Source organism: Saccopteryx leptura, chromosome 8, assembly GCF_036850995.1.
Source record: "Saccopteryx leptura isolate mSacLep1 chromosome 8, mSacLep1_pri_phased_curated, whole genome shotgun sequence".
In the NCBI taxonomy this organism is placed as follows: Eukaryota; Metazoa; Chordata; class Mammalia; order Chiroptera; family Emballonuridae; genus Saccopteryx; species Saccopteryx leptura.
Genome location: NC_089510.1, coordinates 54,648,241 through 54,670,008, shown reverse-complemented (window position 1 = coordinate 54,670,008; position 21,768 = coordinate 54,648,241). Strand labels below are relative to the sequence as shown.

The 21,768-nt window shown below is 51.3% G+C and overlaps 1 protein-coding gene across 6 annotated transcripts in view; it reads left to right on the top strand.

Moving 5' to 3' along the window:
• SLC12A8 (solute carrier family 12 member 8) overlaps positions 1 to 21,768 on the top strand; it is a 167,401-nt gene that overhangs the window by 76,016 nt on the left and 69,617 nt on the right. For all 6 annotated transcript variants that reach the window (XM_066347896.1, XM_066347891.1, XM_066347895.1 and 3 more), the window contains one exon: positions 14,811 to 14,924. In XM_066347896.1, the coding sequence (XP_066203993.1) occupies positions 14,811 to 14,924 (114 nt within the window). The remainder of the gene's footprint in view (positions 1 to 14,810; positions 14,925 to 21,768) is intronic.

The window sequence follows — 21,768 nt, the reverse complement described above, 5'->3', positions numbered from 1 at the left end:
CTGATGAAGACCGAGGGACTGACCAGAAGAATCCTTGGCCCCAACTCCAAAGCCCTCCCTCTCTCTCCCCTGAATTACTTTCCTTTGCTGGCTTGGACTGTGGAAAGCAGAGAAAGGAACCATTAGGCTAAAGAGGCTGTGGGGACCCAGTCAAGGCTGCAGAAGGGAGTGAGAGCAGACACTGCCCTGCTCTCCCCCCGTGTCCACTCCAGCTCTGTGAGCAGGAGGGGGTTTGGCTCCAGGGTTCCCTGGCCAGCGTTCTTGGGATGGATGCCTGAAGTATGAGGTCACAGGCTTGGGAGGGCCCTTTCTCACTGCTGGGCCTCGCCTGCCTCAGCCCTGAGCAGCTGGGAGTTCCAAGGAAGTGGAAGGTGACACCCTGAGGGACAGGATGCATCCTACTTGTACCTCCAGCCCTCTCCCTTCACGCCTGTGCTCCCAGCTCCTCTCCCTGCACGCCTGTGCCCCCAGCTCCTCTCCCTGCACCCCTGCACCCCAGCTCCTCTCCATGCACCCCTGCGCCCCAGCTCCTCTCCCTGTACCCCTGCGCCCCAGCTCCTCTCCATGCACCCCTGTGCCCCAGCTCCTCTCCATGCACCCCTGCGCCCCAGCTCCTCTCTCTGCACCCCTGCGCCCCAGCTCCTCTCCATGCACCCCTGCGCCCCAGCTCCTCTCCATGCACCCCTGCGCCCCAGCTCCTCTCCCTGTACCCCTGCGCCCCAGCTCCTCTCCATGCACCCCTGCGCCCCAGCTCTTCTCCCTGCACCCCTGCGCCCCAGCTCCTCTCCCTGCATGCCTGCCCCCAGCTCCTCTCCCTGTGCCCCAGTTCCTCTCCCTGCACCCCTGCCCCCCAGCTCCTCTCCCTGCATGCCTGCCCCCTAGCTCCTCTCCCTGTGCCCCAGTTCCTCTCCCTGCACCCCTGCCCCCCAGCTCCTCTCCCTGCATGCCTGCCCCCCAGCTCCTCTCCCTGCATGCCTGCCCCCTAGCTCCTCTCCCTGCATGCCTGCCCCCCAGCTCCTCTCCCTGCACCCCTGCCCCCAGCTCCTCTCCCTGCACCCCTGCACCCCCAGCTCTTCTCCCTGCACCCCTGCGCCCCCAGCTCCTCTCCATGCACCCCTGCACCCCATCTCCTCTCCCTGCACCCCTGTGCCCCAGCTCTTCTCCCTGCACCCCTGCGCCCCCAGCTCCTCTCCATGCACCCCTGTGCCCCAGCTCCTCTCCCTGCACCCCTGTGCCCCAGCTCCTCTCCCTGCACCCCTGCGCCCCAGCTCCTCTACCTGCACCCCTGTGCCCCATCTCCTCTCCCTGCATGTAGAAGATGTCCTCTGGCTGTGGGGGGCGAGTAGAATGCCCTCCCTGTGTCTGTGGAGGAGCAAATGACAACTCTTTCTGCCTCCAGCATTTTGGGGGCACCTACTGGGTTAAGAGGTATTATGTGGGTCTGTGAGGGACACAAAGTCAGGGAGGCGTGCCCTCCAGTCACTCACATATGGGTGGGGAATGAGGCCACCATCTGCAGATCGGAGATAGATAATCTCAGGCCGGGTGGGTGGTCAGAGAGCACTCGGGTGCTGGTTGAAGGGGAGCGTGCTGTTTGCCACGGCTGCAGTTGGCGGGAGAGTGCTGCCTCCTGGGGGCTGGCAGCAGATGGAGCCCTAAATCATACATTTGAAAGTTATACAATGAGGTCTGGTGTGGGCTGCCCCTTCCTGTTCTCCCTTTACCCCCACTCCAGGGCCCAGACGAGGTTAATGCTGGAGGTTCCTGACCTGTAGTAGAAGACTGGCTCACCTTCCTACTTATCTGTCACTCCAGTCCCAGTCCTTAATGCTCGCTGGGGGCCAGGCCATGGAAGTTCATCTTCAGAAATGTGTTCTAAAGAAATAGTGAGCCCTCTGCCATAGGCTTAGCCCAACCCCAGCACACAGGCCCCCACAGCCCAAGACAGCATGAGGCACTGAGACAGCCTAGCACACCTCCCTGGAGACTGCATTTACCAAATGCACTTCTTGGCCCTGTAGAGAGTTGACAGGCCCAGTTTGAAAGATTGCATCATATTTTCTACAGTCGTTAGAAACATGGCTTTGGAGTCAGACCCCCTGTGTTCAAATACCAGCTCAGCTATAGTTCATTGCTTAGACTTGGTCAGTTTTGTTAGCCTTTCTGATTGCTGTCTTTATTTCTGAAAAGTAGGTAGAAATAAATGCCTACCTTGCTGGGTTGTCAAAGCATAAAATAAGATATTATAGGTGAGATGCCTAGTGTCATAGCCTGCACGATGTGGGTGCTCAATTAACAATGATCATTACTGTTTATCCTGGAGGAACGTGTCCCTGCAGGGCCCTGGATCATACCCAAAGGCAGTACAGTACTTCTTAACCTTCAGATCTGGGGATGTTAAAAGGAAGGTTCCCAGTGGGGGCGGGGGGGCGGGGAGGGGAGAGGAGAGAGCTGAGATTCTCATTCCTACACACTCCCAGGTGGTGCTCAGGGTTTCCTCCCACACTGTACTTTTATGACAAGGTGGGTCCCTGGGGCACACCAACCCAGTCCAGCCTAGAGGAGCCCCTTCCTTCCTTCACATTGTCCTCCTCTCTAGACTCCCTGCTTCACTGGTCATCAGAAAACTTCCTGGTTCTACTGACAAGTACTGCAGACAACAGGTGTAAGCTGGGACTGTCCGAGGTGGGATGTATGGTTCCCCCTAGCCAGAGAGCGTCCCAGTGATTGCTTCCCCCTGAAGATGAGGAGGGCATCCAGAGGGAGGAGGGAACCTGTCCCTGACCTCCGGGTGATCCTAGTCTGAGGGGGTGCATACAAAGGCGCCTCGCTCTCCTCCAGCACTGGGCAGAAAGTTGGCAGGAGCTTGCAGAGGACCCAGGGGCTGAGGAGCCCCTGCAAAGGAGCACACTGGAGAAACCGTGTCCTCTCTGGGCCTCTAGCAGCCCCGGAAGATGGCAGGCAGGTGTCTTGTCTGGCCTCTCACGGCCAGAAGACTGGGTGCCGAGAGCAGGGTGCCCTTAGCAGTCCCCTTCCCAAAGGAATGCGGAGCAAAGCAAGAGGCTGTGAGGTCAGCAGGCTGTGGTGCTAGCTCGGGGCAGCCGGTTAGAGAGGCACGTTCACCCAAGGCCCGCTCTCGTTAAGTGAGACCTGTGTCACCCACTGCTCTCAGGCCTGGGGTCCCAGTGACCATGAGAGTTTTGAAAGTAGGAACATGTGTCAAAAGCAAGATGGGGGCAACAGAGCCCTTGACTTTGCTGAAGTTTTCTTTTTTTATTTATTTATTCATTTTAGAGAGGAGAGGGAGAGACAGAGAGAGAGAGAGAGAGAGAGAGAGAGAGAGAGAGAGAAGGGGGGGAGGAGCGGGAAGCATCAACTCCCATATGTGCCTTGACCAGGCAAGCCCAGGGTTTCGAACCGGCGACCTCAGCATTTCCAGGTCGACGCTTTATCCACTGCGCCACCACAGGTCAGGCCTTTGCTGAAGTTTTCAGTGGGTGCTGGGCATGGTTGATACTGCAGTCTGTGCTTCTCGACAGCTCTGCCCCAAATCCCCCCACTCCCACTCTTCACCCCTGAATAAAAGCCCATAGGTTCTAGACATCAGCAAAGAAAGCTGTGGTTTTCACCTAAACTCGAAAATGCACGGTACTCTGCCCAAATCCGCCTCAGAGGAATCGTGGCCAGATGGCCACTGCTGGGCTCTGCTAGCTGGCAGCAGCCGAGAGCCGGAACTGCCCTGCCCTGCTTCTGCCCGAGGTGGTGGCTTGCTTGGGGAGAAGTCAGAGTCCACATCTAGGAGACGTCAGCACCCGTGGCTTTGCCCCTCGCTTTCTGATCAGCTGTGGCCAGGAAGCTCTTTATCCTGTCTCCCCATCTGCAAGGCAGAGAGGAACCCAGGCTGGAAATAAGGATGCCGCGGGTGGTCCCTGCAGGGAAGAAATGGCTTGCTTATTATTTTTTATCATGGTAAAAGACAACATGAATTTGCCATTTTAAACCATTTAAAAATGTACAATTTAGTGGCATTAGTTATATTCCACCATGCTGTGTAACCATGATGATTGTCTGCTTCTAAAACATTTTCAATACCCCAAAGAGAAACTGTATCGATTAAGCAATAACTCTCTATCCCTAACCCTGGGCCCAGGTACCTCTATTCTGTTTTCTGTTTCTATAAACTTGCCTGTGCTAGCTATATTATACATGTGAAATGCAATATTTTTGTGGAGTTTTTCCACTTAACGTGTTTCAAGGTTCATCCATATCATGGCATGTGTGAATACTTCATTCCTTTTTATAGCTGCATAGTATTGCACTGATATACCACATGGTATAAATATAGCTCTTCATCTGTTGGTGGACACTTATATATATATTTACATATATATAATATCTTTATTTTAATATAAATATATATATATTTTTGTGACAGAGACAGAGAAAGGCAGAGAGAGGGACAGATAAGGACAGACAGACAGACAGGAAGGGAGAAAGATGAGAAGCATCAGTTCTTTATTGCGGCACCTTAGTTGTTCATTGATCGCTTTCTCAATATGTACCTTGATTGGGGGGCAACAGTAGAGCGAGTGACCCCTTGCTCAAGCCAGTGACCTTGGGCTCAAGCCAGTGAACTTGGGGTCATGTCTATGATCTCATGCTGAAGCCGGTGACCCCGCACTCAAGCTGGTGAGCCCATGCTTAAGCCAGCAACCTCGGGGTTTCAAACCTGGTTTCTCTGTGCCCCAGTCTGATGCTCTATCTACTGTGCAACCATGTGGTCAGACTGTTTTAGATTTTTTGCATGACCCCTGGGTCTAAGCAATGGAAACACACCAGGGAATAACACAGCACAGTTCCTGCCCCCATGTAGCCAAGCAGTGACAACAGGTAGGTGAGTGCCATCACCAGGTCTGTGGGGACACATAGGACACGTTGGATGGAAGTTTGGCCACTCTGGATTTCGGTTTTACCTGACAAGCTGCTAATTGTGGTGTGGGCTTTTCTGTTTTTGGATCTCAGCCTTCCCATCTGAAAAATGGATTTGAGGATAAAAACCCTTGTGGTCTAACATTCTGATGTCCTGTGATACCAAATCTTCTGCCATGGCATTCTAAGAGAGTATCTGTTCCCTTTCTTTCTTGAGTAGGACTTGGGGTGAGGAAGAGTTGCCATTGGCTACAGAACTGGGAGGTCCAGGATTTTGAATATTTTCAGCATGGTTCTTGGCAGGAGGTCCCTTGACCATCCATTGCCTTCCCAGCTGCCTGGAGAAGGTGTCCAGGCCAGAGTGGGACAGGGAAGTGACTCACATGTCAGAACTCTTGACCACCACCTGAGGCCAGAACTGTGCAGGGGGACCATCAGTGGGATAGAATTATTTTGGAGGTGTGGGGGTCTGTTTAAGCAGGATGGAATTAGGACGTCAGAGGCAGGGAGGGCCAGAAGGAATAAGTGGTGGCTGGGAGGAACCCACAGCCAGGGTGGAGACTTCCTGTCAAAACAGCCACTTATCCTGGCGGGAGAGTGCATTCTTTTCCCGTAGGAGATAAGAAAGCCAGCTTTTCCTTTCTCAGGGCTCCTTTGAGCTGAAAGCTGCATTGGGCAGGCCAGTGGGGCTCTGAGGGCTGGGGCTGGAAGGGGTCTTCTGTAGTCCCCTCAGTAGGGCCTCAGGCCGATCAGCTCAGCTCCTGACTCCCCTCTCACACTCCCTGCATTCTGGGGCAAGCGCTGATCCAAGCAGTGGGAGCTGAGGGTTGAATCCTGTCTGTGCTTCAATTTTCTTACCTGAACAATGCGCCTACCTCACCAGGTTCTGATGAGCTAGTATTCATAATGCATTAGAACGGTGCCTGGCACAGACCCTTGCTCAGCGTGTCTGGTAATCACTATTATCATCCCAAGTTACTTTGTTTCCTGCGCCTAGGTGAGCCCTGAGTTTCTTAACATTCTGAAGTATTTGGGCCCTGGCTGGTTGGCCCAGTGTGTAGATCTGCTACTCCACCCCTCACCCTATCACTTCTTTCTCTCTCTCGCTCTCTCTTTCCCTCCTGCTGCCATGGCTCGATTGGAGCAAATTGGCCTTGGGCACTGAGGATGGCTTCATGACCTCCACCTCAGGTGCTAAGAAGACCTCAGTTATCGAGCAATGGAACAGTGCCTCAGATGGGCAGACCATCACCCCCTAGTGGGCTTGCTGGGTGGATCCAGTCAGGGCACATGCAGGCGTCTGTCTCTCTGCCTCCCCTCCTCTCAGTGAATAAATACAACCCCTCCCCCCCCAAAAAAACAAACAAAAACCCATTCTAGGGCATTTGACAGTTCTTTCCTCCATAGGCCTCTGCAGGCAAAAATGCCTTCTCATCTCAACTCGCTGACCCAAAGACCATTGTAGGGAAAGGTTCATTAAGCATTTAAAACAGAGCACACGGTAGCAAATAGAACAATTTCTTGGATGTTAGAAATCATTCATCAGGAAAAGGTTCATTCTCTTTCCACAGTTGAGGGATCTTTCACTCAGAAGGAATCCCAGGACTGGACTAGATTGTAGGGGTTGGCAGGAGCCTCTTTTGTTACTGGAACCATCAGCCACCCCTCCTAAGGGGGCTGCCCTGAGATCACCCCAACCGGGGCCTTTTATCCCCTGAGCTGCCCAGCTCCAGGGCTTTTCCAGCTGCTCCCGCCAGCCAGTTGTCCCGCAGGGTGGAGGCCTTCCCCAGGGGCCCGGAGGCTCCAGGCTGCTCCTCCCCGCGCCCTCTGGGCAGGCCCAGCCTTCTTCTGACTTCCCCTCTGGCCACTGCTGGAATGCCCAGCTCACCCTCTGTGTATTTTCTCTCTGGGTGGGGGCCTGGGAGCTGGAAACCCTTTCACATCCTCTCCCCACCCTCCCTTTGGAGGACCAGACTCACTCGGGTGGGCGGAAGCCAGAGAGGAGCCTGTGGTCTGGGGAAGGCTCCCAGCGCACGGCCCAGAAGTCCTGCGGGGAAGGAAGCTGTGCCGTAGGCCGGTGCCTGGGGGGCCTCTTCCAAACCTGTCATATTTCTCCTTCCATCTCTCCAGTCTATGATCAATACAGTCCAAATCGATACAGCCCAGTTGAGTTCAATTAAACAATATTTTGTGGAGCATCTATAAGGGACCAGGACTGTTATGACCCAGATCAAGGACAGGTGGCACACTGGGGCTTGGTACTAGGTGGACTCCAAGTTAACCCTCAGCTAGGGTTCCTGTTCTATTTGCAATTCTCCATGCCTTTGACCAGCCACCTTCTAGTCCTGAACTCCGTTTTCATCAGTTGTAAAAAAGGGCCAATGAATTAGACCATGAGGTTTTCATATTTGCACTAATGAAGAGTACCCATGACACTGAAAATAATGGAAGATGTTATGCCAATACTTGTTATTCATAATTGCTTGGACTCATTATTATATTAAAATGTGGTAGTGAGCTTGTCTCACAGTTATGGAGTGTACATTGTATCAGTAGCCACAGAGAAAGGGAAGAGGTGTCAGGGGAGGTAGGGAGCCATACCAAAATGTTCTGGAAGCTAATTTGGGATTTTACATTTGCCATTGGAAAGCAGTAGTGTATTTGGACCAGGCGTCCTGAGACTGGAGAATGGGCTTCTGGTTTGGCAACTTTCAGGATGAGAAGGGTTGTGAAAAGTCCGTCTAGGACTCTGTTACTTTCAGTCTGCTGTCCGTCATCTGGGAGCTCATTAGGAATGCAGAATCTCAGGCCCGTTCCAGGTCGGGGGTCAGAATTTGCATTTCAAAGGGGGAAGGACTGACCTACAGTCCCACAGTGAGTCTGTGGGACGCGTCATAGTTCTTCCCTTTCCCCCCGAGATTTTTGGGGCCCTCGTGCCCCTCTCCAGGGAGGAGAATAGCCTAGACTCCTTCCAACCTCTGCTCTGTGGCTGCATCTCCCCTCTTGGGACCTGAGGCTGCTTCGCGCATTGCAGCTCCCAGGAGCTAACACCAAAGCCCAGAGCGGGAGAGACTCCGCTGGCCGGCCCTGGCGGCCGGGGGCAAGCTGGGGTTCCCTGCCCCTCTTTGTCTGCCTTAGGCCGTCTGGGATCGGGCGGCATCTGAATACGGGGCTGCTTGGGCAGGAGTTCTGTGGGGCATTTAGTGGCAGGATGAGGCCTTGGACACCCCCTTTCTTCTCCTTTCCACTGACCTCTCTGTGTGAGACTTATTTCAGACGTGTTGCCCTTCCCCCAAGCTGCAGTCTCTGTCCCCATCAGTCCATGTCTCAGAGTGGCCACAGTAGTAAGGGCCACTGGGCAGACCACCCCGAGTGCCAGTCCACCATGGCGCTGGACCTTAGGAGGACCCTCATCTATAGCACAGTGCTTGGCCCTTGGTAAAGGTACCCAAGGCACACGTTCCCTAGGGCACACCCTACTGCTCTTCCCCTTCCTTTGGGGATCCTCGCTCGCTCTGGTGGCCTTCCCTTGCCCTGCGGGAGCCCCTCCCCCAGGTGTTGTTTGAGGGGCGGCGGTGTGCCCCTTCCCAGAACCTCAGCCTCTCCTTTCCTTTTCCTTGCAGAGCTGCTCTTCCTGTGATCTCCGGCCCAGCCTGCCCTTCAGGTCTGGGCTGCGGCCCCTCCCTGCCTTCCTCCCTCCCTCCCGGCCCTTCCTCCACTCTTTCTATTCCTGGCCGGACCAGCCTCTCTCATTGTCCATTCCCAGGAAAGGGTTATCTTGCTGGTTGAGGAGTTGGGGACAGGAGCCAAGAAGAAAGCCAGTGCTGGAAGGCCCCCTCCCCTCCTGGAGCTGCGGCTCACAGCCGGGTGGCGGCCAGAGGGCCAGCGTCATTTTTAGAAATCTCGATTTCTAAGTTAGTCAGTGGTTGCAATCTGACATCCACATGTGGGGGCTGATGGCTTCCCGACTGGTCTTCTAAGTTCAGCAGACCTCAGAGGCAGGGGTGGCGGGAGTAGGGGACCCACCGGTGCCACAAAGAGCTTCCTAGCAGCGACCTTACCAGAAGGTTTGGGGACCAGCCCAGCCCAGAGGGACCTGTGCTATGTCACTTCTTGTGACCAACGCTGATCACCTTTGGCCAAGGCAAGGTGGGTGGGATCCCAGGAGCACAGACAGGGACCGGAAGAACCACAGCTCACTGGTGGCACCCCAGAATCTGGGGGAAAGGCCAAGCCTTTCTACAGGCAGGCCTGCAAGCATCTTCCCTCTGCCCGTTCTTGCCTGGCTGCTGTGCTTTGTTTTCTTTGTTTCTCCTAAATGCACATAGCTCAAATGGGACCAGAGTGTTTTTTCTGTGGCTATAGACACAGATGGTCAGGTCAAACCCAGACACGTTTACGTGCAGCAGCTGCAGGCGCTGGGCATCCCAGGCCTCTCAGACTTGGAAGATGCTGAGAGGGCCCCAGCCCAGCTCCCCTGTTTTATCAGCAGAGGAGATGAAAGACTTATAGAGGCAAAAGAAACAATTTTTAGAAACGTTTGGGGAAACAACTCTGGGATGAATTATAGAAACAGTGTGGTTGATGGAAATCTTTGAATTCCAACAGACCTGGGGTCCAGGCTGGGCTCTGCCTCTTCCCAGCTGGGCAAGCACCAGCTACTCACACCCCTCAGCTGGTGGCATTCTGTAGGGAGCCTGCTGGCCCCGCAGATGGAGAGAGGAGGATGCAGTCATCTCTGGAGAGTGTCTCATGAAGCTGGAGGGGCCCTGGCTGCACATGTCTCTGTGAGGGACAGAGGGCCAGGGCTGGGGCCCGGGCTCCTGGAGGGGCCCCGGCTGCACATGTCTCTGTGAGGGACAGAGGGCCAGGGCTGGGGCCCGGGCTCCTGGAGGGGCCCCGGCTGCACATGTCTCTGTGAGGGACAGAGGGCCAGGGCTGGGGCCCAGCCTCCTGCAGGAGACACAGCGGCTGCAAGATGGCCAGGTCTGGCTGTGTGACCTTGGACAAGACTCCCTACCTTCCTGAGCCTGGTTCCCTCACTCTGAGCTTGCAGGGAAGTTGTGAAGCTCAAGGATGACAGTGTAGAGGGCTTGATACCCAGTTACTGGGACGTTTGAGGTGTTCAGTAAGTGACTCTGCATCATTGTTCTCAGACGAGAGGTTGCACTGTGAGGTCCCTGGGAGACCTGCACCATCTCTGTGCCCAGAGAGACTCGGCCTGGCCTGGCAGGGATGCAACATGGAACACGGTTGGTTGTGTCACTTACGGCCACTCTTTGCTCTTTGGCATGGAGCGGTGGCAGGCAGGGCTGGGATGCCGCTGGTCTGTGCAGGGTCTGGCAGGCGGCCCTATAGGAAGAGGCAGCCCCCAGAGGGGAAGTCCTCAGCCTTGGGGTCTATGTCTCCCAGAACATCTTGAGAGCCTGACAACCCCAAATGGTATGCAACATGTGCTGTCTATGGGTATGAGGAGAGGGCACCACTTCATCAGAATGTCAAACAGGGCCAGGACAGAAAAGTTAGGTACCTTTGGTCTGGACATCAGAAAATCAGTCATGAAGACCCACTGCAGGAGGTCATGGCAACTGGTGTTTACTCAGCCCAGCTAACCACACCCAAGCCACAGCTAGCGACTACAAGCCAGTCAGAGACATCAGGGCCTGACCTGGACACCTGCTCTGCAGACACTCAAGGTCCAGCTGGGCCACCAGGCTCAGGGTATGGGGAAGAGACTGGGGCTGGTGAGAGACCTCACCTCAGGGGCTGGGGTGAGGGCCGGTGGGGTTAAGACTTGGTGGGGGCTGACTTAGGACTGAGGACCAGAGGTGGTGGTAGGGAAGTGGAGGGGTGCAAATCTCAGGGGCCTGGGAAGGCAGGGACGGAGGGAATGAGGGAGGTCCACCCTGCAAATCTCTGGGACTCCTCTCATCCATTAGAAAGTGGCACACGTGAGGGGCGGGCCCTGGGGGTCTGTCCCTGCCTGATTGAACTTAGTGAAAAAAGTCATAAAACGCTCTTCCGGCCCTGGCCAGCTGGCTCAGCGGTACAGCATCAGCCTGATGTGTGGAAGTCCTGGGTTCGATTTCCGGTCAGGGCACACAGGAGAAGTGCCCTCTGCTTCTCCACCCTTCCCTCTCTCCTTCCTCTCTGTCTCTCTCTTCCCCTCCCACAGCCAAGGCTCCATTGGAGCAAGGTTGGCCCGGGTGCTGAGGACAGCTCCATGGCCTCTGCCTAAGGTGCTAAAATGACTCCAGCCACAATGGAACAACGCCCCAGATAGGCAGAGCATCGCCCCCTAGTGGGCATGACAGGTGAATCCTGGTTGGACACATGCGGGAGTCTGTCTGACTGCCTTCCCGCTTCTGACTTCAAAAAAATACAAAAAACAAAACAAAACAAAAAACAAACCAAAAAAACCCAAACTGCTCTCCCAGAGCCTTGAATTCTGGTTTAAGGGATGATTGCAGGGTCTTACTCCAGAGCCTGGTTCTGGGGCCAGCGCTGTGTTCTCTGCAGGTTCGGCTGTGGGTGTCCCATCTCTCCCTCCCTCTCTCTAGCTTCTTTGTTTGTTTTTCTTTTTTTATCCTTATTTTATTTGCCGCCTTAAGTTTTTTTTCATAAACCACTGGTATCATTTTGAGAAGCAAGGGAGTATAGATGGAAAGAAAAAAAAGACATTTGTTTATAGACAAGCTGCCTGGAGAAAGTGAGTTTTCAATTACAGGATGTTCTGTTTGTTTTCTAGTCGATTATGCTCCTTAAAGACAATGTGGAAAATGTGTAAACATAAAGGAAGGAAGGGAGGGAAGGAAGGAGGGAGGGAGGAAAGGAGGGAGGGAGGGAAGGAGGGAGGGAGGGAGTAAGGGAAGGAAGAAATTGCCCATAATGCATTATACAGACAGCCACTGTCAGTAATTTGGTATGTTTCCTTCTAGTCTTTCCTTACATGTATAAATTAAAACTTTTAGTTTTAGTCTTTATACTATATATACTATATATATATATATATATTTAGTCTTTATACTATAAATGATATCCATTTTCTTACTTAACTTATAGCACATATAACATGGATATTTTTCTGTGGTACTAAAAAACCTTTTAAGCATTTAAAATACTCCAGCCCCCCTCCCCATAGTTAGACATTTAGACCCATCTTACATTGTTTTACATTATTAGAAATAAAGCATTGCCAAATATCTTTGTCCATAAAGTTCTTCTGACAGTTGAGATTATTCCCTTGAGAGAGAGGCAGAGCTGGACTTGGGAGGAGAGGGCTGGGTCCGCAGTGTTCGTGCGACTGTGTGGGGGCTGCATTTTCCGTCTGCCTGCAGAGAAGGGGGCAGGGCAGCCCCTCCCCAGCCCCCACAGGAGCCAAGTGACTCATTCTCTCATCTGTGGATCTTGTTGGTAGGATGGAGGAAGAGAAAAGGCTTCTCAGTGACTCATCTGTGGGTCCTGAAATCACTTTGACCCTTCGGACTGACCAAGGCAAAGCCCTTCAGCCCTGGTGACCAAATACCTGCCTATGCCAGGGCCCCCGTAGGGATGGCGGAGATCAGTGGAGCCTGATGAAGTGTTTATGTCTGAGTGGTGGGCCTGCCCGGCGCACGCAGCCCTGCGCTCAGACGTGCTAGCAGACCGTGCCTCATTCCAGCTGGGCTGTGCTCCTTGCCAAGGCAGACTGGACTGGTTTTCTCCTCAGAAAGGCTAGTCTCGGGGTCAGCCAGCGGATAAACTAAAGCTAACTTAGCTATTATCGCTTTTTTTGTTAATGAGGGGAGGACCAGCTGTGAAGATGCCAAACCATTCAGAAATGTTGCAGAGTTCTTGGGGTGTAATGTCCCAGGACAAATTCTGTGTTCAGAAAAGAGAGTAGTTGATGATCATTTTAAGTCCCGACTGAGCGCCCAAGGGTCCTTTGTGCTTCACTGAACTTTCATTTTTTTATTATTATTATTATTTAAAAATATTTTGCCTATAACATTATGAATCTTGGAAGTGGTAGGAAGTGTTGGCGATCTCGCTGGACTCATCAGGGAGAGGGAACTCTTTCTGTGGGTGGATGCTCAGGGTGCAGTTAAGCCCTGAGGTAGATGGAGGACAGGCAGGCAGGAGATTCTGCCACTGCCGCCCTAGGCGTTGGCTGTGGAGTAAATGGCTGCGTGCCCATCCCCCGTGACCGTGGGAGCTGAGAGCAAAGGACTGGCTTCTCTTGGACGGTAGTGGACAGGAACAAAGCATCTGGTTCTCAGAGATGAGATTCAACAGCACAGCTGGATATCTTGGGTCTCCCTGAGCCCAAGAACACTTGACTTGTCCCTTGAAATTCCGCAGCCCCCTAATATGTCCATAGATGCTGTTCAAAGTGACCTCCTTTGACAAAGAAGCAAAGTGCCTATAGGATTTAAACCACTTGAAAAATTTTATTAAAGTCAATGCACAAAACATCTAAAATGCTTTGAAGAAATCAGATCTGAGATGTCTCTTCTATAAAGTAGTCTGTGAACCAGTCAAACTGAAAGCGTGGAAGTGGGACGTGCCCATAGCAAAGATCCAAGAGAAAAGATTCTTTTCAGTGTGACCCATATTTGCAACCTACCTGCTGTGTATCAGGCGCTGTGCCTGACTCTGGGGCCAGAGAAGTGTAAGACTGGATTTCTTGCCCCAAGGAGTTGAGTTGGGGTGTTGGGCAAATGAGTCTGTAAAATTTGTAATTTTTGATTTTGTTCACTTTTAGTATTAAAAAATGGCGCTGGGCAGCGCCAGGTATGTGATCTGTGAAATTGCAAATTGCCTTCCTGCTTGGGAAGGACCATTGTCTTGCTGATGAGTGCTGGAGGAGAGAGAAACCATGTTTGCCAAGTGAGAGCAGAGAGAATGCAGGGTGCTGAAGAAGAAGCCAGTTTGTGCAGAAAGTTTGAAGAAGCAGATGGGGAACCAGAGCTGAGGGGCTTTTTTGAGCTCCGCTGAGACTGGTGAGGCCTTTGATTCTAGGAGAAACCAGAGAAGATTCTCCTGGTTGTGGAACTGGAGAATGTGTCAGTGGCTTTGGGAGCCCTGTGTGTTTGCTCATTGGCCCGTGCGAGTCTTGAATAAAGGAATGGCCCACCATTTTTTGGCTCCACTGTGTCTATACCGTCTGCCCGAATCCAATGGGAACCTGCAAGTGAATGGCCGCGATGGTGGCGACTACTGGCCTTACATGGGGCAAATCATGATGCCGATGACACTTCGGAGGAGGAATCGACTCTGATTAGAGAGTTCATGTAAAGCCCAGAGGAAGCAATGTTTGAGACAGGCTTGAGAACAAGCACAGTATCAATGCTCAGAGATGTAGGAGAAGAGTCCAGGAGGCAGGACCCAGGAACGGATATTCCTGGTGTTCTTGGGAAGAGTGGTCTATGATGTGACCTTTTGGGGAAAGGAAAAAGGCAGAGGACGAACAGGAAACGGTGGGATCTGGCCAGGCTATGGAGGGCTTCGACATTCGTCTTAAGGAGTTTGGACTTTATAATGTAGGTCATGGGGATCCCTGGGAAGGTTTCTGAGGGGAATAACTTAATATTTTAAGTTAAAAGCAAACACACAAATAGAGGCTCACTGAAAGATTTCAGCTATACTGAAGTCTATGAGAAAAAAAAAAGAGAGAAAGAGAGAATGCCCCTATTCCCAAAGGTAACTACTGTTCCCCTTCATGTCATTTCATCTACCTATATCTTTAGGTACAGACTTCAAAAGTCAGGCCTAGAACTGAGGAGGAAGACGTCTGTCAGACTGTCTCTCACCGCCTCTGTCCATAAGATAGGACTGTAATGGAGGGGCGCCTGTTCTGTGTCTTGTCCCTGGACTCATTTGCTCTCCTGTTTGTATTTCAGAACACGGTTTTATTGGCTATTCCCCGGAGTTGCTGTGGAACAACGCTCTGCCAGATTACAGCCCTGGGGAGTCTTTCTTCACAGTCTTTGGGGTGTTCTTCCCAGCGGCCACAGGTATCGGCTTCTTCTTCATGCTCACACTGGGGGTATAAATGCTTAGTTCCTAAAACTCAGGCTCACAATTGACCTTAATGTGCTTAGAATGTATATCTGACTTTAGAGATGGCCTTAGCTTTGACTAAAAATCTGTTATTGTATCAGTTTACTTGTTCATAATTCCTGAAAGGACCTAACATGATTTAATCTTCCTTAACCCCTATATTTATATATTAACAGCTCTTGGCCAAGTTAATAGAGGGGTCTCTTAGGGCTGAGCAAGATGGATTCCTCAGCAGGACAAGCAGTCCTTTTCATCTTAGAATTGAGTGCAGACTTGGTCTAGAAACTCCCCTGACCCCGCATCTTCTCCCAGGGGACAGAGAAGTGCTGTTGTCTTTGCTTACCACACTGGGTGTGGGGAGACCACAACTTCATGAGCAATGAAGGACTCCCCTTCCCCACCTCCCCCACCTTCCCCACCTCCCCCACCTCCCCCACCTCCCCCACCTTCCCCACCTCCCCCACCTTCCCCACCTCCCCCACCTTCCCCACCTTCCCCACCTCCCCCACCTTCCCCACCTCCCCCACCTTCCCATTCTGCAGTGGCCTAGGAGGAACCTTCCGTGGCCGAGGTCCCTAGAAAACTCTTGTCCCATGCTGGCTGCCTGGCCTGGAAGGCAGTAAGCCAATATGTTGATCAAGTGATCCATAAAAAGACATGAACTGTGATGCATGCAACAATATAGATGAATCTCAAAATAATTAAGCTGCATGAAAGAAGTCAGACAAAAAAAGAATACCTTTTAAAAAATCTAAACTTACAAAAACTCCATTTAGGATAGAAATTCTAGAAGATTCCAGAAATAACCATTCGCTGGGCCCAGACTCAGGAAAGCATTTCACCCTGGAGCAGGCTGTGTGGATGCCCTGTGGTGTGGCTGATTCTGTCTCCTTACCCTCCTCGCTTCTTCCTCTGCCTTCTTACGTGTGGCCATTTCCTTGCTCATTATCCTTTCCCCAAATAAGATAGGGTAGAAAAAGGAGGAGAAGCTACCAGAATGTCAAAAATTTAAAAGACTGTCCATCTCACATGTTGGCAGGGAGACGGAGAAACTGGAGTTCTCACACACTGCTGGTGGGAAAATAAAATGGTACAACCATTTTGGGAAAGTTTGACGGTGTCTTAAAAGTTATACATACTCCCAGTCATTCCATTCCCAGTGATCTGCTGCAGAGAACAAAAGCACATGTCTATCTAAAGACGTGTACATTCAAGTTCAAAGCAGCTTAATTCATAGTAGTTTTAAACTGGAAACAACTCGAAGATTCATTGAAGGTGAATGGGTAAACAAATGATGATATTGCCACACAATATGAACTATTCATCAATAAAATGACATGCACTATTGACACATGCAACAATGTAGATGAATATCAAAGTAATTACGCTGCATGAAAGAAGTCTGACAAAAAAAAAGAGTACCTTTTTAAAAAGATAAAATTTTAAAATCTCCATTTACAGAAGATTCTAGAAATCGCAAACTTATAGTAGCAGAAAGCAGACCAGTGGAGGCCTGGAAGTGGGGCCAAGGGAAGCGGATGGAGGGACAAGGAAGTTTGGGGGGATGAAAAATATATTCCTGACTATGGTGGTGGTTCTACAGGTCTAGTCACACATCAAAACTTTTCAGATTGTTACCCTTTAAACAAGTGCGGCTGCCTGTATGTTAGTCATGCCTCACAGTAAAGCTGATAAAATGAAAAAACAAACAAACCAATTTTAATAACCCTTCCTCGGGTCCTTTCACAGTCATCAGTAGCTTCCACATTACTCAATTCAATGAACAGGCATTTTCAATTTGTTGATGCATTTGAGCTCTTAGGAGCAGTCCACTTCCTCCTTCTTTTCTCTTGTCTTGTATGCAGCACGCCCATACCTCCCTCCTGACTCTCTGACTTGCCTGTATAGGTATGTCCTCTTCTGCCTGCCCAGAAAGTGTTGGGTTTCTTTAGGCCAGGCCCGGGCCCTCTTCTCTTCTTTCTCTATTGTTTCCCTTGGGCTCTCATCCACACCACTGTTCAGTGACCACCTGCAAAGCTGATGCCTCCCAAGGCTCTAGCCTCGGCTTCTCTCAGCTCCACATCATAGTTTCAGCTGCCCACAGGACATCTCCTCTTGGGTGTCTCAGGCCCAATATGTTCAGAACCAAGTTCATCCCACCTCCCTCCGAACTGGTTCTTCTTCTCTACTCCTGATCTCAGGCAGTGGCAGCTCCATCTAGCCAATCGCTTATAGCAGAAGTGGGGAGTAATTCATGACACTTCCTTTACCTCCTACACTATCCATCTGTCCCACCTGACCACTTCTTGCTCACCTGGGTCACTACAGTGACCTCCTACCTGATGCCCCTTGAGGCTTGGCCACAGATGTGAGCCTGGAGCTGGACTTCAGTAGTAGCAGCTAGAATTTTGATCCTAAATCCAGGTACGCCGGAAATAATGCATCTCTTTCATTTTTTATGAATTGCAGAGTCCATTTCTGACTCTAAGCCTTCATTCTCCAGGATGACTGAAATCTGACGTCAGTGCCTTTGCCTTGTCCTGCCATTCTATTCCAGGTCTCCGAGTCTTACCAACTACCAAGGAGCAATAGGGGGGCTCCGGCTAGTCATCGTCTGTACTCAGAGCCAGCCCCTCCCATTTTCCTGTCTGCAGATCCCTTTAGGTGTGTGCTCTTTGCTGCTTCTGAGCCACTTTTGGGCGCCAGAAATTCATTAAGCCTGGGAACCCTATGCTTAGTCTATGCATTTCCCAGACCTTTTTTTCTGAGGTCTTGCTTGATTGCCACGGCCATGGAGTGGGTCCCAGGTCCTCATTGCTCCAAATCCTGTGGGCTTTTCTCTCCCTGCCCTCAACTCCAGGGGCAATCTTCTGTTCTATCACTGGGGACCCTCCTGTCCAGGGCCAGCTTAACGGGTGTAAACCTGTGCATTCACATTGTGCCCAAGCGCAGAGGGGCCCTGTAATGGTTTAATGCTTTGCTCTTGGTAAAATTCTTAATAACCATTGAACAGAGGATGCTGTCTTTGTATTCGCACTAGGCCCTGCAGCCCTGGTTGTGACTGCCCAGGCTTTCCCCAGCCGTTCTGCGGCTGCTTTTCTATTTACTCTGTCTTCTAAAGCGTCCCAAGGGCCCAGGCTTCTGAGAAACAGAGCTCAAATCTACTTCTTCCCTGCCCCTTAGCACCCCAAGGCAATCCAACACAGCTGGCCCTTAAAAACATGGGTTTGAATTTCTCAGATCCACTTATACATAGAGGTTTTTTTTTTCTATAAGTGTGTACAATACTGTAGATGCATTTTTTTCCTTATGATTTTCTTAATAACATTTTCTTTAGCTTACTTACTTTTTTTGTATGAATATAGTATATAATACATATAACATACAAAATATGTGTTAATTGAATGTTTATGTTATTCTGGTCAATAGTAGGCTATTAGTGGTTAAGTTTTTAAGGAGTCAAAAGTTATATGTGGCTTTTCAACAGCGTGGGGGTGTTGGCACCCCTAATCCCTGCATTGTTCAAGGGGCAACTGATAGGCTAATTTCCTTCTGAATGGGCAGAAAAGGAGGAAGTAAAATAGAGAAACTTAAAAAAAAAAAGGTAACATCTGAACGTATTACCAGCTCCCCTCCCCGTTCTCCTGCCTCCTGATGGGGGCGGGGGGGGGGGCAGAGGAGCATACATTCAGGGGGCTTCCCCCCTGGGCGTGTCCTTGGGCCTGGTGGTGAGTCCTGACGCCCTCGAGAACCCAGGTGAGGATGCCCCGCGAGCAGTTCCACGGAGGCCGTACCGGGGCCTCCCTGGCTGGCAGCGCTCCAGAGTGTGTTCACTTCAGGCCCTGCCCCCAGGAGGTTGTCTCAGTAATGTGACCTGGCGGGCCCTCTCCACAGCGTCCCCATGGCTTCCCGCCTTTGCCTCTCCAGGCCCCGCATCTGCCCCTCAGTCCCTGGGATGCTGAGTCCGAGACCTGGCGGGGCCCTCTCCACAGCGTCCCCATGGCTTCCCGCCTTTGCCTCTCCAGGCCCCGCATCTGCCCCTCAGTCCCTGGGATGCCGAGTCCGAGAAGGGCCGGGGTGACCAACCTCCCCTACAGTACTCCTCCCTTCAGTAAGCAATTAGCAATGCCTCAGACCTGGAGACGCCAGCCAGTCGCCCAGAATTTGAGCTGGACTAACATTTGAGATCAGCTAGTCCAGTGACTTTTTGTCTTTTCATCCACATTTGTTTTTGATAATCATACTAAAAACCTCAAATACACTAGAAATTCTGAGATGCCTTCTGGGACCAGGGAGGAGTATCTTAACTCTTCCTTTGAGGAAGATTGCTACCTAAGAATATTAGCCAAGCTTTGTTTTCTGTGGTTTAAATTCAGAGAATATTATTTGTAATATTCCAAATATAAACATATAATAGTGAACAAACTGTCTGCACAGACTTCTTTTACCCACGCCTCTTAGGGGATGTGCTTCCCTGTTCTTCCTCCCCCCTCCACCCAGCCAGGTTGAGAATCACTTACCTGATTCTTTATTTGACCAACTGGTAAAGAAGGAACACAAAGCAGTTTATGAAGGAGTGCTAAAGGTCACCCAGCTAATTGGTGACCTGAGTCGTGCCACCGTCCTGCTGTGGGGGGTTGCCTCCCCTCGGCTCCCCGTCTGTTTTCCAGGGGCCCCAGGGTAAACACGGTAGTCAGGGCGAACGATCTGTATTACTTGGCTTTCCCCTGGCAGATGTTCTGTTAAGCTATGAAAAGCATGGATGATTGGCAGTTTCCATGGTGATGGATTTGCCAAGGATTAGCTCTGAGTGAGTCATGGCTGGGGCTCCCTCCAAAGCCATCCTCTTCTGGAACAAGAGAACCGCCAGGCCGTGGAGAGGGGAGAGAGTTTGGAAGAACAAGTACTTGAGTCCCCCCCTCCCTGTGTCCCCATCTCCGGCCAGAGACATATTGTTTAGGTTACTTCAGAGATTTTATCCCAAGGGCAGGAGACTTCCTGGGGAGAGCAGCTGAAGACTGGGTTTTGGTGGCTCCTCTGGATTTATGAAGCAAGTCCTTCTGTCCTGTCCTCCTCACTGCCCTCCACCGCACCCTGTGCTAGTGGCTGCAGGCTGGGGCTGGGCCTTGGAGTAGACTGTATTTGCTTTGTTTTTAAAAGTACTTTTCTCCTCCAAGCTACAACACCAAAGTTTCCCTGAGAAACAGACATCTCTGTTCAGGGTTTTCACATGTATGTGTAAACACACACGCGTGCTTGTGCACAAACACACACACACGGCCACTCCAGGAATCTGGGACCACAATACATGGAGGAAATATGAAATGGAAATTTACTGGGAATAATACCAATGTGTGAAGTCATGTAACCCTGTCCCCAAATCTCAAACTCTTACTGGAAGGGATAGGGCCTCTGTGGTTGACCACACCCAGCATAAAAATGTAGCAAGGAAACCAGCAGCCTTTACCACAATGTCCACAGTCACCTTCGTGGTCCAGAGTCCTGCTATTTCTGGGACATCCTTTGGCCTCCCTGGCCCGCTTCCCTTTCCCATCTCACAGCGCACGCCCCGAGAAGCTCTGGCACTGTGCTGACCCCTCTGACGTGGGGCTACCTCTGGACCCTCCGCCCAGGGCCCCAGTGCTGGCTCCACCTTCAGCCTGCCTCCTGCATCCCTCCCTTCCCAAGACATCCCCTTGGTCTCCTCCTAACCTGTGTGTCTTGTGGGTGAGAGAACAGGAGGTGCTGGGCCAGAATGGGGGCCCGGTGTAAAGAACAGAGAGACCTGAGTCAGGACAACCAGAAGCGGGGGCTTGCCCTACTGCATTCGGATGGGCTTCTGAGCAGGAGCAGGAGAAAAGAAGGAAGATTTCTATTTATTATACATGTCTACTATGGTAATTTTATATAGAGAATTAATTTATAATTTTATCAAAATTATTACAAATATCTATAATAATCATTATCATTACAATAGCCTTCTCTGTCAGGCACTGTGCTGACTGGTTGAGATCTAGTCTTTCATTTAAACCATACCCACAGCCCCGCCGGTTCTCACAGACACACGTTTCGCATGAAGCTAATAAAACCTAGGCTTCAACGTCCCTCACTTCTGTGAGCTCCTTTTAAGGCCCCGTTCCTAATTTTATATTTATAATTTTATATTGTTGAGAAGTCCTAGGCCCCGTAGAATGTGGGTCCTTCCATGGGCTCTACTATTAATCTCTTTTATGGATGAGAAAACAAAGACACAGAGAGGTTGTTTCCCCAAGGTCACCCAGGGAGTAAGTAGTGAACTCGTTGCTTCTGACATACCTTGGAGAAGATGCTGGAAGAGAGACCACACACTTGTCTAGAGCTGACCCAACCCAGAAGACAACAAACCTGGCTTCAGTCCTGGCGTTTGAATGTCCCATTATTTGATACTGTCTCAGCAGAATCTCTAAGGCAGTGTTTTTCAACCAGTGTGCTGCGGCACACTAGTGTGCTGTGAGACATGGTCAGGTGTGCCGTGGGGAAATTAAACATGGGTCCCCAAACTACGGCCTATGTGCCGGATATGGCCCGCAGAGACTATTTATCTGGCCCGCCACCAGCCACCTCCATCCGAACATAAACATTCCCCTCACAATCCCTCCAGCTATCAGAGACAGGAAGAGTGGAGGCACAGGGAATGCTCACTGACCAATCACCTTCTAGGATTCATCCCGACCACTAGCGATGAACCAATAGTAGGCCGCCTCTCATCCATATCCAGGAAGGTCCCCGCTCAGGCTGCCGTGCACTTGTCATTGTGTG